This window comes from Siniperca chuatsi, linkage group LG10, assembly GCF_020085105.1.
Source record: "Siniperca chuatsi isolate FFG_IHB_CAS linkage group LG10, ASM2008510v1, whole genome shotgun sequence".
NCBI classification, from domain to species: domain Eukaryota; kingdom Metazoa; phylum Chordata; class Actinopteri; order Centrarchiformes; family Sinipercidae; genus Siniperca; species Siniperca chuatsi.
Window position 1 is genome coordinate 24,651,823 of NC_058051.1, and position 16,076 is coordinate 24,667,898.

The 16,076-nt window shown below is 39.0% G+C and overlaps 1 protein-coding gene across 1 annotated transcript; it reads left to right on the plus strand.

Annotated features, from left to right (window-relative positions):
- The first annotated feature begins 461 nt into the window (after window positions 1-461).
- Window positions 462-16,076, plus strand: sypb (synaptophysin b). The gene is made up of 7 exons (XM_044212024.1): window positions 462-600; window positions 1,920-1,985; window positions 8,283-8,407; window positions 9,687-9,885; window positions 10,257-10,448; window positions 10,558-10,870; window positions 13,951-16,076. Exons 1-6 carry the CDS (start codon window positions 583-585, stop codon window positions 10,837-10,839), a joined length of 882 nt encoding a protein of 293 aa, XP_044067959.1. The 5' UTR covers window positions 462-582; the 3' UTR covers window positions 10,840-10,870; window positions 13,951-16,076.

Consider the following 16,076-nt stretch of genomic DNA (forward strand, 5'->3'; position numbering starts at 1 on the left):
GAAACGTCTTGATTCTGAAAACAGTGTCCAGATGACTACGACTGAAACCTTTTCTACAATAGAACACTCCTGGACGAATGAGGGACTACACCGTCTTGATTTACATGGATGTAGCAGAAAACTTGAACTGTCCCTGAGCCTCCCCCAACTTGTTATGTGCAGAATAAGGTTTTCCTATAAGATTTACTAAAACCTTAACTATATTATTCTGTTGATGTCAGGTTAATGACCAGCAGCAGTTCACGAGCCTTCGCTGACCTTTTTATTTCCCCTTTTACATCCCTCCTTCTGTCTACTAAAGCGTGAACAGTCTCCATGCGCTCCTCTCTGCATTATAACCGCCGGGCAATCTCGGCTCGCTTAGAATAAAGCAGCACTGCGATTGGACAAACGGCTCGGCTCGTCTTTACTCCACCGTCCATTGATTTATATGACGTCATGACGCTTCACACGTCCCGCGCCCAGCTCGTGACGCAGCCACAGCTCTTCCTCCTGGGCGTCTTCCTCCCCTGGGCTGTTCCGGATGAGACGCCTCCCTCCCTCCGCCCCTCTGATCCTCTTATCAGCGAGTAAGCGGCCAAGATGGATGTTGTAAACCAGGTAAGGCTTTGGGGGGGAAATCATCTATTTCATTAATGTTTTGTTCGGTTGATGATGTTCATTCAATTTGGCTCAATTTCCTTTGTCGTGCGCTCAAATAAATATTTTTTTTTCTCATAGATCCGCCGACCTTAAGGTTTTAATTCATTGCTTTCGATCACTCGAAAGTCGAAATTGTAATTTATGCACGTATCTACCTACAAATTGCGGTGGTGTGAATGCACGACAGAGCGCGATGTAATTGGACAATTTTCCACTACTGATGCTGCAGTCAATACGATGGAGCGGCCCGCTGACAGTCCAGAAATGTGTAGGATGTCCAGAGATTGCTGCAGTAATGACATTTAGCAAAAGGAAGCAGAGGGTAGCCTATTATCTCCAGGGATTCAGCTAATTGATTTAGACCTCTCACGTCTCAATTAGCCTGCTGTTGCTAAGATAACAAATAGGAATCTGATTAATTTCCATGGGCCCTCGGTGTTTTCATATAGCCGCAGTAGGCCCGGCACAGAGGAGGACGGTCTCCTGCATCCTTATGGCCACGGACAGCTCATCTCTCAGATAGCTGTGTGGCTTGTGACAAAGCCAACAAGGCTTTCTTGAGAAATGAGCGCATATCAGGCTGTCCGACTGCTCTGAAACATGACATTTTGTCAGTGCATGCGTCATCTGTTTAATATGGATGTTTAGCGTGGAGAAACAATGAGCCCCACAGCCTGAGAGAGAAAACCACCACTGCTGCTTATTCCAGTGCGGCCATTTATTGATGCACACAGGGACAAACAGCCTTCTTTGCGGTGTCGCATTCACCTGCGCACAAATGCTTCCTCCTTTTTTCTCTCATCAATTCCACAGATTTGGCGAGATTTTTTCACAGATTAATAAAAATGAGTGCCATGAAGTGTGCAGCAAGAGAGCAGAGAAAACAGTCAGTTAATCAGCTTTGTCTAATTGTAATGCTGGCAGGAGCACTCTCTCTCTCACACACATACACACACACACACACACATACACATACACACACACACGCATCATAGCGTTTGAAGTCAATATCAAAATGCCCTCAAAGATGCCAGCTGTGATAGTTGAGTCACTTTATTCACTGGCAGATATTTGCCATATAACAAACACCTGCAGGTGCCAGCACCAGGCCTGTGGGCTATGAGACTGAGGTAATTGGTTTCATGTTTTTAATCTGCATTATCATATCATCATGCCTGGTCTGCTCCGAGAGGCTGATTTCACACAGGGAGAGCAAGAGTCAGTGTGAAAATGTTAATAACAAACTCTGCTAATTGCTGATTTTTTTGTTTTGGCAGTTGGTGGCCCAAGGGCAGTTCACGGTACTCAAACAACCTCTGGGATTTATAAAAATTCTACAGTGGGTAAGTCCTCTATTTTACTTATTTATGGGTGACTGCAAGAAACAGGACTAATGCATGAATATTTTCCATTTTAATTAAAAAAAAAATCTTTTCACTAAATAAAATATTATTATTGATAAAACACTTGTAATTTGTATTGTTTGCAGTAAATAATGTTTCCATGTCTCTTACTGACAGATTTGTGACCTTCTGTCACACAGAGGTCATGAAGCTGCATGGGGCTTAATAATGGATGTGACTCTACACTCTGAGAAAAAAAGGTTCACAGTTGAACCCTCTCTCACGAGGGTTTAGACATGTTCATTTCTCCAGAAACATTACAATAACTCCACCTCAGGTCTAATAATTACTTTCTGAAATGGATTCACATAATGACTGAGGTTAATATCAAGGAGTCTCTTGTATCCTGATGGTGATGGTGTTACTGCCCCGGCAGGATGTGTTACGTCACTATTGTAGTAACACTGTGTCAGTCCACTGAGGAATATAATGACAATTTGTCAAATCCGTCTCAGAGGATACGACCTTTGCATACTAGTGCAGTTTATTACCTCTACTTCATGTGCTCAGTCTCCTCCACCAGATGATGGAGCAAGCAGACTATTCTGTTATTAGTTTATCTATGAAGAGAGCAGCATAAATAGATTTACTTAGTACAAGGATTGATTCTGCTTCTTGATTCTGATCTTTTGGTGGGGTTGGATATCATTAAACAGGGCCTACTTAAGACATTGTACACTGTCTATAAATTAGAAAATTGAGATTTTCACTGATAAATTCATCCAGTTCCAGTTACTAATCGATTAATTGTTTGTCATTTTTCAATCAAAAATGCCAACTATTTCTTCTCCATTTTGAGCATTTACTGCTTTTCTTTGTCTTATTCAATTGTAAACTGATTATCTTTGGGGTTTGGTCTGTTGGTCAGACAAAACAACCAATATGATGACATCAGCTTGGGTTTTGCTAAATTGTGATGGGCATTTTTCACTATTTTCTGACATTTTGTAGCCCAAAGGATTCGTCAATTAAACGAGAAAAGAATCGGCAGATTAACGGATAATGAAACTAATTGTTAGTTGCAGCCCTAGTTCCATTAATTGATGTATCCAAGAGCATTTATTAGATGTTTTTAAGAAGATTAGACATGAAGGATATTGTTCTACAGTCACAGATATCTTCATGTAATGTGTTGTCATCCACACTGTTTGACCTCTATGAGCAGCAGCAGCATGCTCATACTGAAGAGGCTGCAGGGTTAACAGTGGTGCCTCGCTACAGCTGGGGCACCGCAGTGGAGAGAATAGTGGTGCTAATTACCCATGTAGGCCCCGCAGCTGAGTGAGGGCCTCTTAAATGTGTCTTTTCTTATGTTATTCTAAACCCTGATGTGATGCTATGAACTGGTTCTGGCTGGTTCTGGTTTGTGGTTATGCTTACGGGAGCCAATTAGTATTATCAACATAGTGACCAAAATCATTTCTAGAGCTGCAACAATTAGTCGATTAATTGTTGATTGACAAAAAAACGATCTGCAACTATTTTGAAAATGGATTCATTATTTCTCAAGCAAAAATGGCAAAAAAAAAATTGCGTTATGGCTTCTCAATGTGAGGATCGTAAGCTTTTCTTTGTCATATATGATAGAAAACTGAATATCTTTGGGCTTTGGACTGATGCTCTAACTAACCAAGTGATCTGAGGAGGTCACCTTGGGCTGTGGAAAATCATAGCGGGCCTTTTTCTCTATTTTCTTACATTTTATAGACAAAATGATTTATAAATAATTGAAAAATAATTGGCAGAATAAATGAACATCAATTGCAGCCCCAATCATTTTAATTAGCTCTATGTTCCTGGTAATTGATCATTAAATAGATGCATGCAATGTAATTATACATTTTGGGAGGGCAGATGAGAAGGAAATTGAGGAGGAGGGGGTGCCCTTCCTGCGCATGGGTCCCATAATTCTTAGCTACACCCCTGATCCTCAGTATTAGAACACCCTTAACACAACCCAGATGAAAACGTGCGTGCCAAAGCATCTCTGACAGAGACCCTCACTGTAATGGGCTCTACAGTCCGAGGCATGAGTGTACTGCGTGACTCTGTAGTCCTTCCCTGGAGCTGTGTGAGTGTGCCAGCACCTCATCGCTGCCTCCCTGGGTCACAGCAAGCACAAGCACCAATCAGCGGCCCCGCTCAGGAGGCCAGGGCCCATGAATCATCTGTCAGAGGGCCTGTGTGTCTCAGAGTCAGACTAGAGGTGGAGCTGCTGGAGCTGCTGCTTTTTCTGGATTAATATGGGCATGCACAACCAGCAACACAGTGTTGTTAGGAGGGTAGAGAGGAGCCACCCCCCTTTCAGTGGAAACAGGCAGCAATGAAACAGATGCTTCTGTGTAGTAGAATCAGACCTTTTTTGGCTTTTTGTTGCAGCCAGTATGTGCTGATTTGATTTTATAGAAAATACAAAGCAGCGAGTTGTCAGCAGTGTTCATATTTATATATTTGAATGAGACATATGAGAGTAAATGGAAATGGATCGGATCAGTTGAGACCAGTCTGTGGGTTGAGGATGTGAGATCTTGTGATTTTAAAAAAATCCTGTCTACATTTGATAATGAAAATTACTTGTGAAAGCTTCTGAGCACCATTTTTGCAACATGTGTGAAATTTAAACAGCATTCTATATGTGTGACTCATGTAGCTTTGCCCAACTCCCCACCCAACCCTCTCACTGTCTCTGTGGAATAGTGCTGACAAAGCCTAGATTTGATGGATGTTGGAAGACAGAGTTCCCAAATAAAGCTGATGTGGAGCTCCAACCATAGAGAACGCAAACAGCCTCCTGCCTCCACCGCTACAGGATGGCACTATGTGGAATTTCATTTGCATTCAAATTTCACTCTCTGACTCATACCCAACAAATATAAAAAGGCTGTTTGTGAGAACAGGAAGCAAGCGCCTTATTCACTTTGGCATACTCCCTAATGTGTAATAAAGGCTGTTGATTTTGTTGTAGCTCAGGAGATTTTGCTGTTCAGACACTGGTGACTCTCCAGGGCCTCTGGTGAAAGCTTACACAGCTAGTGTTTATTTCTGCACTTTTGTGCTTTTGGCTATATGTCGGCATGTAAGAAGCTGCTAACCCTCCTTTTAGTTGCATATAAACCAGGAAATCACTTAATATTTCTCGCATAAAATAGTCAAATTTGAAAGAACTGTTATTGATCAATTGGCCAGGCCTATAATCAGCCGATATTAGCTTATTGCAGATATATCTGTATTGGCATATATGTTGGCCGAAGAAATTGCAGTGCAGAAATACCAAAGATACTTTTATAGTTACATAGTTTGCTCACCAGAGAGCACTGACAAGTTTATTTTTCAACTGGAAAAATAAATCCATACCTAGAAATGTTAATGTTTATGTTAAAAAAAAAATAATATTGCCCGATAAATCGTTAATGGATTTTTCTACCTTTCGGTTATCAATATCAGTATCTGCTTCAAAAATCCAGAATCATCTGGCTCTTCAGTCGGTACTTTTATTGATGTGTGGATCCGTTTTTACAGAGAGACACAGAGAAAGACAGACTGTGAGAAAAGCAGTAGCAGACAGATTGTTTGTGTTTGAGTGTGTAAGATTGTGTATCTTCTCTGACAACCATCCAGCATACCAGGAGGGGGAGAAACGAGCCTCTGCCTCCTCACTGTGTGATGCTGCCAATAGTGTTACCATGGCACCTAACACTCTGTGTGCCACCATTTCTTTTTATCAGTCTGGCTGGCCCTTTCTTCCTCCATCATCACTCCTCCTTCCACTCATCTATCACCATAAAAGTACAACTCTTAATTGTGGTATGGCGCCTCCCATTTGGATTCACTTTCCTTACTACTGATTCCTTACTACTAAAGTTTAGTGCTAATTAGCAAATGTTAGCATGCTAACTTGATAAACTAAGATGGTTAACATGTTAAATATTATAGCTGCTTAACATCAGTATGTTAGCATTGTCATTGTGAGCATGTTAGCATGCTAACATTAGCATTTAGCTCATTTCACCTCTGTGCCTAAGTACAGCCTCACAGAGCTGCTAGCATGGCTGTAGACTCTAGTCTTGTAGACTAAACTTAACAGTAACAACTGTATGATGATGTCTACATGTTGAACGTATTTTACATTTACACCAGGCCCTGTATTTTGTGTTATAAGGTAAAAAAAATACTACTTTTCCATCTGAAAGTAAAACTATTCAAGAATGTATGCACACTTCTGTATATTTACATTCATATACATGTAAATATGCTGCTCCACCAATTGATTTCTCATGTCAGTGTGATCCAGTTCTTTTGACTCATAAAATTGTATCGCTTTAGGATGATTCAGTTAAAGCAGCAGTGTGGCTTGTTGCTGAGATTATCCCTGAACTAGATAATGCAGACCTCTTTAACATTTTCATTTCCTCTAAAATGTCTACAGAAGAAGAAGACAGCAAGCCTCAAATGTACAGCTGGAACACAAAATGTTTTTGGTCTCCATATTGACCCCTCTCATGAAGACTTAACCTCTAACAGTCTCAGAAGGATAAAGAAAGAATGATAGGAGCTCTAAATCCATTGAACAGTCTTAAAAATAAAAACAGCCACACTAGTGCCATAAGGCAGTTATACTAAACAGAATGAGGTGGATGACATATCTTTTAGGATAAAATATACCACAATGCGCACTGTGTGAAGGATTTTGCTTATACAGTAATTGTGATACACTGCACATTCTGTAGGTATTGATTGTACAGCTGCTGCAGCATTACATCCTGTTATTCTGTTTTGGGTTTAAAGGGAATTCACTACTTAAAACACATTTTGAAGGCCTTTTCTTATAATCTTATTGATTTCAAATTTGCTGGAACCATATTCTTCCAGAATTAGTCAGTGTCCAAGGTGCATTTAGAGTGACATTTCCTGGTTCAGACATGCTGGCACAAAAATTGTAATGAAGCTGAAATATTCCTAACATTTGCAAGATCAGTTTCCATAGCTCCAAGTAAGATTGTAATAATAATGTAGAAATTATTTGTTTTTTAGTTTGGACTCAAATGCTCTACTGCAGATGGCAAATAACTTTTTTCTTTGCTTGAAATTTATAATAAACTGTGTTGTTTATTAGCAGTCTCTTCTCCCCCCCTCTCTCTCACACACTAATGCTGCCACTTTCATCACATCTACAGGCATTTGCATTGGTTATTAAAACCTGTTAATTAGCCTTTTACCAACAACAGGAAGGGGAGGTGTTTAAGATGATGGGAGAGGACACTAGAAAATAAAAAAAAAACCTGCAGAGAACAGAGAAGGATGAGTAAAGCGATCACATTGAGGCTCGCAGGTTTGTGTAAATCCAACAAACGAGCCTCCGACTCACGTTAGTTAAAAGATTACTGTAAATAGTTTAGTGTGTTGATGTCTGCAGCAAGTAGACAGTATTACAAGAATACAGTTAAGAGGGAAGTGCCTTAATGTGTGTGTGTGTGTGTGTGTGTGTGTGTGTGTGTGTATGTGTGTGTGTTGTGACTGGCTTTGCAGTAGCTTGTAGCTGAGTATTTGGTGACAGATGGTAGAGCACCTCAGTCAGATTAATAGTTGGATTTTCCATCCAATCGGATCTGGCCTGCAGTGTAGCGAGGGTGTGGTAAAAATAGTCTGACTTGTCTAATCTGCTGTGTGTGTGTGAGAGAGAGAGCATGAGATTATCTCCACGCATGTCTGTTTATGCTGTTTACGTGACTGTGAGTGGGAGCTGAAGAACAAGACTGAGCTGTGTGCACCTGAAGTAATAGACAAATGAACAATCACTGTTGTACCACCAAAATACAAAAAAAAATAGTATAAAAACATCTACAGAAAAGCCACATCAACCAATTGTAATGGTAACCATGGCAACAGGTGCAGCCCTTGCTGTGCAACCTAATGCTGCATTGATTTGCACTCTGTGTGCATTTTTCAGCAACTCACCATGATTGGTGAAGCATCAGTCTGCTTGAGACATCACAAGTGGTGAAAACACAGTCTGCTCCTGTTTTACACTGGAGCGCTTTGTTTACATGGTTACATTATCTGAACTAAACTGGAGTAGGGTTGAATACAGTATGTGATCAGTTAGTCATAGAGGAAGAGTGTGATTTAAAATAATATCTTTTTGTATTCTGTGTTTTTCACGATTTGTGACATGTAGCAAGGTCACTGGATATTTTGTCATATTTTCACTATTTCTTTTCCTTCATCTTTTTCTTGCAGATCTTTGCAATCTTCGCCTTCTCGACATGTGGCAGTTACTCTGGCATGTTCAAGATGAGCGTGGAGTGTAAAAACCGGTCGGAGAGTGACCTAGGCATAGAAGTAGAATTTGAATATCCGTTCAGGTATGTATTCTGTCATTCACAAGTTACTGTCACCACTGTAGTAGAAGTAGGGAGAAAAAAAATTGGCTCTTACAAACTGCAAATTCACATTCAGCACACGTATCTAAATAAATCACTCAGGAGCCAGTTAATCTTATTGATGGTAATGCTAATTAGTATTTATAGCACATTAAGATCTAATTTTAAAATTAGCTTTTTTAGATGTCTGTTATTCATTATATCATAATTGATATATGAAAAAATATAAATCAAATATAAAATATATACATTTTATTAGATTTTGTTTCGCCTTTGCAAGGAATTATCAAAAATAATGCTATATTCCTAATTTATACAGTCATTAGTGTAGTAATTTAGTTAACAAGCTCATTAGCCTAAATCAGAGTTATTATAATAGGACATTTTACAGAACCTTACAGAAGTGCCTTTGATTACAGGAATACTTTAATGTTTTGGGAAATACACTTAGTTAGATGAGAAGATCAATACCACTCACATGTCTGTATGCTAAATATGAGGCTACAGCAGGTAGGTGATTAACTTAGCTTAGCATAAAGATTGGAAGCGGGTAAACAGCTAGCCTGACTCTGTTTTAAAGTTTTTTAAAAAGCCTACAAAAGAGTAAAAACAACAAGTTGCGAGTTACAGGGGGTTGTGTGCTGGACAATTTCTTGGCCGGGACTTGCTGTAGTCCATCACATAAACCCCTTTAAAACTTCAATGTGACATTTTTACACTTTGGTTTGTATACAAAATAAATAAAAAATTATAATAATGATAAAAACATTTTTTGACTTGATTTGACTAAATAAATATAACGTGTTAATTAGTGAGCTTTAGAGGTGCTGGTAGGTGGATTTTGTTACCTTTGGACAGAGCCAGGCTAGCTGTTTCCCCCTGTTTCCAGTCTTTATGCTAAGCTAAGCTAACGCCCCCTGGCTGCAGCTTCATATTTGATTGACAGACAAGAGGTATCAATCTTCTCATCTAACTGTTGGCAAGTAAGCGAATAAGTGCGTTTCCCAAATTTTCAAACTGCTCCTTTAAAATACTGTCCTCAGCAGTATTTTGTTATGGATTGCATTCATCTTTTTTACACAAATTTAAATAATAAATTAAAACTGTAAAAATAAAATAAATATAAGAGAAACACTGCCCTGATCAGTGACATAAGGCGTTTCAAATATGAGAACTATATCGCCATTTACCTTTTTGTTTTCGTATCTTACACTTGCACTGTTTAATTTCTCTCTCTCTCTCTTTGTGTCGCTACTCTCAGGCTCCATCAGGTTTATTTTGATGTCCCCACCTGTAAAGGAAAGGAACCCGAACGCCTGTTCCTGGTCGGGGACTACTCCTCCTCAGCTGAGTTCTTTGTCACCATCGGTGTCTTTTCCTTCCTCTACTCTATGGCAGCCCTCTCTGTGTACTGTTTCATGCTGGAGAAGTACCGTGAAAACTGCAAGGGGCCTCAGATCGTGAGTTAATTTATACCTTACACGTTTCTTGGTATACAAGTCCTACAACTGGTGTTACAATTAATATCTAGTTGTTATTTGTAAAAATAATAATAACTTTATTTATATAGTACCTTGAAAAACAAAGTTTCAAGTGCTTTACAATAAAAGCATTTAATAAAAGCAAATACGATCCAGAGCTTAAGATATAAACATGGTAAAATAATTTGAATAATTACAACAAATATCATCAGATTAAGAAAAAGCCATATGATAAAAGTGAAGTGAAGAGATTTAAAGGAGGATACCGTGTTTGCCTTCCTGAGATCCTTAGGCAGGGAGTTCCACTTTGTTTGTAGTAAAAGTGATCATCATGTCTTTCTGATTGCCAGGACTTTGTTGTGTCGGCGGTATTTGCCTTCATGTGGCTGGTGTCTTCATGTGCTTGGGCTAAAGGCCTGTCAGATGTGAAAACAGCTACCGATCCAGAGAGGGTCATCACTCTCATCTCAGCCTGTGAAGAACAAGAGAATCGCTGCCGTGAGGTCTACGACCCCAAGGTTTCCGGCCTCAACACCTCTGTGGTAGGTCCCATATGCCTCTTACTGAACAAAACTATATAAAGAGTTGATATGAGAACAGAAAGAGTAAATTACTCTAACACATATCTCCAAACACCTCTCTGCTCCACAGGCTTTTGGTTTCATCAACCTGATCCTGTGGATAGGAAACCTGTGGTTTGTGTTCAAGGAGACCGGCTGGATGGCTGCCTTCTCTGGAACATACGTTGCATCACAGGAAAAGCAGCCTGCCCCCGATTCCTTTGGTCAGGCAGGCTATGGTCAGCAGGACCCCTACGCTGGCTCCCAGGGAGGGTACCAGCCAGAGTATGGCCAGCAGGGAGGCTACAATGAGGAAGGAGGTTACAACCAGGGCTATGAGCAGCAGCCCACCTCCTACTCTAATCAAATGTGAGCCTGTCCAGCCAAACCACAGCTGCAGGATGGTGAGTGTAAACATATGTAGAACAAATCGACTGCTTGGAATAGGTTTAAATAGATCACATTATTGTATGTCTTTGCGGTAATGATCTAAGCTAATCTTTAATTTTAAGCACGATTTAACAGTTAATTGTGTAATGGCGGTATTCATGAGGCTTGCAATGATATCTGCTGGATATCAACCTAACATTAATGTCAATATTTTAGTTCAGTAGGTGCCTTTTGCTTGCTATTGATGATCAGAAAATCAGAAAATATCATGATCAGAAAATATGGGCGGAGCTCTACATCTATGCAGATGACACACAAACATACATTTTCACAAAATCTGATGATGCACTGTTAACTTCCTAAAATCTAACTACTGATCATACTGTCAGTTCAAGTCAATTTTATTTATATAGCCCAATATCACAAATTTGCCTCAAGGGGCTTTACAATCTGTACATCATGCGACACCCTCTATCCTTAGACCCTCGATTCAGACAAGAAAAAACTCCCCAAAAAACCCTTTTAATAGGGAAAAAATGGAAGAAACCTCAGGAGGAGCAACAGAGGAGGGATACCTCTCCCAGGACAGACAGATATGCAATAGATTTTGGTGTGTACAGAATAGACCAACATAATAAAATGACAGTATGGAGTACAAAGTACAATGATAAGTTGAGTCTATGAATTTACCAGTATCTCTACAATCTCAGCTACACGTTTTCACCCTTCCTCATCAGAAAAATAGCATTGGTTGTTTATTCAGATGGCTTAAAAGATAGCTTCACATTTTTTCAAGTCTGTCTTAAAACACTACTCACATGCCCATATGTAAATTAAAAGAGATATTGGTCACTGAACCTATCCTTTAAAAGCAACCCATATTTACATTTTCCTGACAAGCCATCTCTCATTTGAAGTTGTGCGAATGATGACTATCCTCTCCAGAAAGATGACAGCAATGGTTGTTCATTGACACAACATACTGTATGTTTATGTTCAGTAGTAAAGGTGAAAGGACCATGACGCTGTTGCTTGATAAGGAAGTCAGGGTAGATGGATGGTGTACAAAACGTTTGACTTGCAGTCTATGGTACAGCCATCTTTTACAGTAATTCTGTGATCTTGTCCAGCTATATGCAGTGATGGAAGAAGTATTCAGATCCTTCACTTAAAGATGGGATATGCGATTCTGGAGAAATCCAATACCATGACAAATACCATGATATAGAGCGACACAGCAAGTAATGTCACTAATGTAAGCTAGGTTGTGGGTTAGCTTAGCTACGTTGTGGGTTAGAAAACTGTCCCTACAGTTGCTGCTGCGAGGCTAACAGCCAGAGAGGACGAGACGTTTCCCAGCCAGAAAACCATGTCCAGACCGCGATACTCACAACTCTCCTGCTACATTAGCAAACACAACAGCATATCTTGGCAAACTAGAAAGTAAGCTGAATGTCTGTTGGCAAGTAATTTAACGTTACCTGAAACACAAATTATAGCTGGAATGGCTGGAATAGTGTTATGTGGCCCGGTCCGAGTCACTTTGTTTGTTTCCCATTTACAGAGCCAGGGCGGTGTACAAACACCGTATTTTCTTTCAGTGCATATACAGCTAGTAGACCGTAAGGAGATATTCGCTGAATTTGGCAAAAAGCCTTGGATTAGAATCGCATACCCCACCTTTAAGTAGAAGTACTAATACCACACTGTGAAAATACTCCACTACAAGTAAAGTCCTGCATTGAAAATGTTACTTAAGTATCATATTCTATAAGATCATCATATGTTTGTAGCATCACTGTCCTGTGAGAACCACGTATCTCTAAAAAGTCAACTTTTCATAAACTCAGAAAAACACCCCTGTTTTCAGCTTTGTGACAATATATTTTCCAGCTAATCCGAGGGGGGGGGGGGTTTACATAGTTTATTTAGCTTATTTGTATATAAAGTCGCATAAAATGGAAATACTCAAGTAAAGTACAAGTACCTCGAATTTGTACTTAAGTACAGTACTTGAGGAAATGTACTTAGTTACATTCCACCACTGGCTATATGCACTCACCTGCTCTATTTGCCCTTTGAGTTCCTCTACTCCCCGGCAACCCTGTAACAGTCTTAAAAAACTATGGGTGAAAGAACTTTTTGGTGTAGTGCTTGGAGGCTGTAGAATACTGACTGATGAACTAAAACTGCACTCAAACCTCAAAGATTTAGAAATGTTCAGCCAGAGCCTTTAGCATCATTGGTTAGGGTTCACTATAGAAGCTACTGCTTTTTACTTATGGTTTTAATCTGCTCTCCATACTGAATACCTGTTCATACCTGTTGTTTCAGTTATATTTGTCTCAATCAGCTTTTTATCGTGAGCGATGGGATCATACATGAACACAAAATTGTCTGCTAAAGTTTGAACAGTTTTGTTAATTACACTTCAGACATTTCTGTATTTGTGGTTTTCTCTGTGCTCTTCTCACTGGTTTGAAGTGGGAGGCGCTCAATGGGAAAAAGGGGATGTCACGTATTTCTATGCACCAATCAGACTTTTGCAACATTGAAATCCAAATGTGATCAAACTTGTGGGGTTGTTTGTTTATGTAGCCAGCAATGTCAATTAAACCTGATTAAACCACACATACACCAAGTTTTTGATTGTTTAACTTTAACTAAAACTTTGATAGTTGCTTATTTAATCATGAATATTTAATGTAATAGAGAAATACACAAGAAACCAATTTTTCAGGAGCTTTAAATTTCAGTTTGTGTCTTTGCTTTAATAACATATATACTCTTCATATACAATATAACATTGACATTGATTACCTAACAGCGTAATACATATGTACAGTGCCATTGTCATTTTCTGGCATGACTAAGGTTACTTAACATTTACTGAATATCATCACAGACAAGGTGTCACCTGCAGCTTCTCAAGTCATTTCAAAAGTGTCAATATCAGCTTTTAATATCCCATATTTGTTGAGCCATAGCTTTGTTTATATATTCAACATGCAATTCATGTGATCATACGTTTGCTGTTTGTTTAATATTTTCCTTCCCTCTGTCTCTCGCTTCTCCGCCTTTTTCCTCCACCCAGGGTGACCTTGTGATTTCGGAGGGTGGCTGACCACCACCTGCATTTCCACACTCCTCTGTTTGTCTGTTTGTGTATCTGTGAGTTGACAGGCAGAGGGAGGGAGGCATGGAGGGCAGAAACTGACGGGGCCTGGGGAGGGGGAACACCACTGGGGAGCAGGATGTGGGGGCAAAAAGGGGGAAAAGGGTCTTTGCTGTAACATGATGTTTATTCTCGTGATGTATTTAACTGTAGAAGACAACAGTTGATTGTCTGTTTGGTTATACGAGAAAAACTTGAATACAAATACCAAAACATTTGTTGACGAACATTTAAGAGAAATCTTGTAATGGAAAAGACTTACATTTGTGAAGAATAAAAAAATTGTAGTAATATTTAACTTGGGAGAATGTATTTGTCTGTGCTGTGTAAATATCAACATGCTGATATATATGATTATATGTACACAGTTGAATAATTGTGCACTCCATATAAGTTGTTATACAACAAATGTTGAGCACAGAGTTATTCAATTGCATTTACTTTGGTTTTGTTTAGGAGCTCATATAGTTTAGCCTTTGCCCTTCAATTCCCTTAAATTTATCATACCACAATGATGTTTTTATTTATTCATCTCAGAATCTATGAACATCTTGTCTTTTTTTTGATTTTCTCAATATGTTTTTTTTTCCCTTTGATCAGCATAACTGACAAGATTTTAGAAACGGGGTAAAGGCTGCTTAAAATATCATGGCAAATATTGACAAAGGAGAATTATCGATATAAAAAGTGAGCAGAGAAAGAGTAATGTATAGTAATAATAGCAAATAGATGATAGCTGTGGGTTTTACGTAGGTTGTTTTAACTTTATTTATGTTTTTATATATATTTTTCCATCAAATATCGCTGTCAAGCAAGGATGAACTCTTGTAATACAAAGAATATTTTAAATCCTGACATAAAATCAGAAATTGCATAGGGTTAAGAAAATTAGTGAGCATAGTAGCATCTCATATTTGCTGTGCTGTTTCGGAAACTGCTATAGTGTGCTATCAGTATGAAAATTGTGAATCAGGGCAGTGAACAACAGTTTTAGCAACGTGTGTTTGTTTATTTGTTTGGATTTATGTAACGGCATCAAACAAATGATGTCAATGAACCTCGTCCTGTTTTGATTGCCTTTTATGTGGTCCAGAAAGTTGTAAGACAGAGTCATATAGTTTTTTAACTGGTGTTTCTATCACACTGTAATCAGTGACATACATACATTAACAAGAACTGTAGGTAAATGGGAATAAAGCATACTAAGACCTTGGTTATGCCATAGTAAACACATATTATTATGAGGCCGTCTGAACAATATGTCTCCATATATACTTCTCCTGCATCCTCAATCCTATCTCGTCTCTTTCTGAAGGCAAGCAAATTTACTGCATGCATCCTTATATCCTAAAGCATCCCTAAACATATTTGAGAGGCTGAAGCTCAAGGCTGCAGGAAAGTTCGACTACACAGTAATACTGTGGTGGTGGTGGTGCTTACTACACAGCACTACAGCAGCTCTGCTATATTCCACTCAAAGAACAAAGTACATGCTGCAATAATTACTTCTTTCCAGATATAAATACACCGGTCCTACTGTCAAAGCTCTGTTTGGATATGCAAGATCGTGTTTGCCAAGTGGTAAGAGATGTATCTTGATTGGTAGTTTTGCTTCCACAGTCCTCATTAGGATGAATTGTTGTCCATCATTAGGATGAATTGTTGTCCATCCATTGCCCAGCTTTGGATTCACTCTTCTTTTTTTAAAATCAGGGTTCTTTGATTCAGGCAGTGTAGAAGCACCCGACTTTCTCTTTTCCTCCAGTCCCCCCACCTCTGTTTCTTTCTCTCTCTCTCTTTTACTGTAGCTCTTATAAATATGCTGACATGAAATATACTCTGTTGTTAGTGGTGAATGATGTCTTGTGGTACTCTCTATGCCTTTGGGATAGTGCTGTGTTTATTGTGTATGATGTATTCATATTAGTATTTATGATAATGATAAGTCAGAGAAAAAATATCCAAGACTCTCCAGAATTCTGCTGTATTCTTATTAAATGGGATCCATGTGAAACAAAATGAAATAAACTTGAAATTATTCTGTT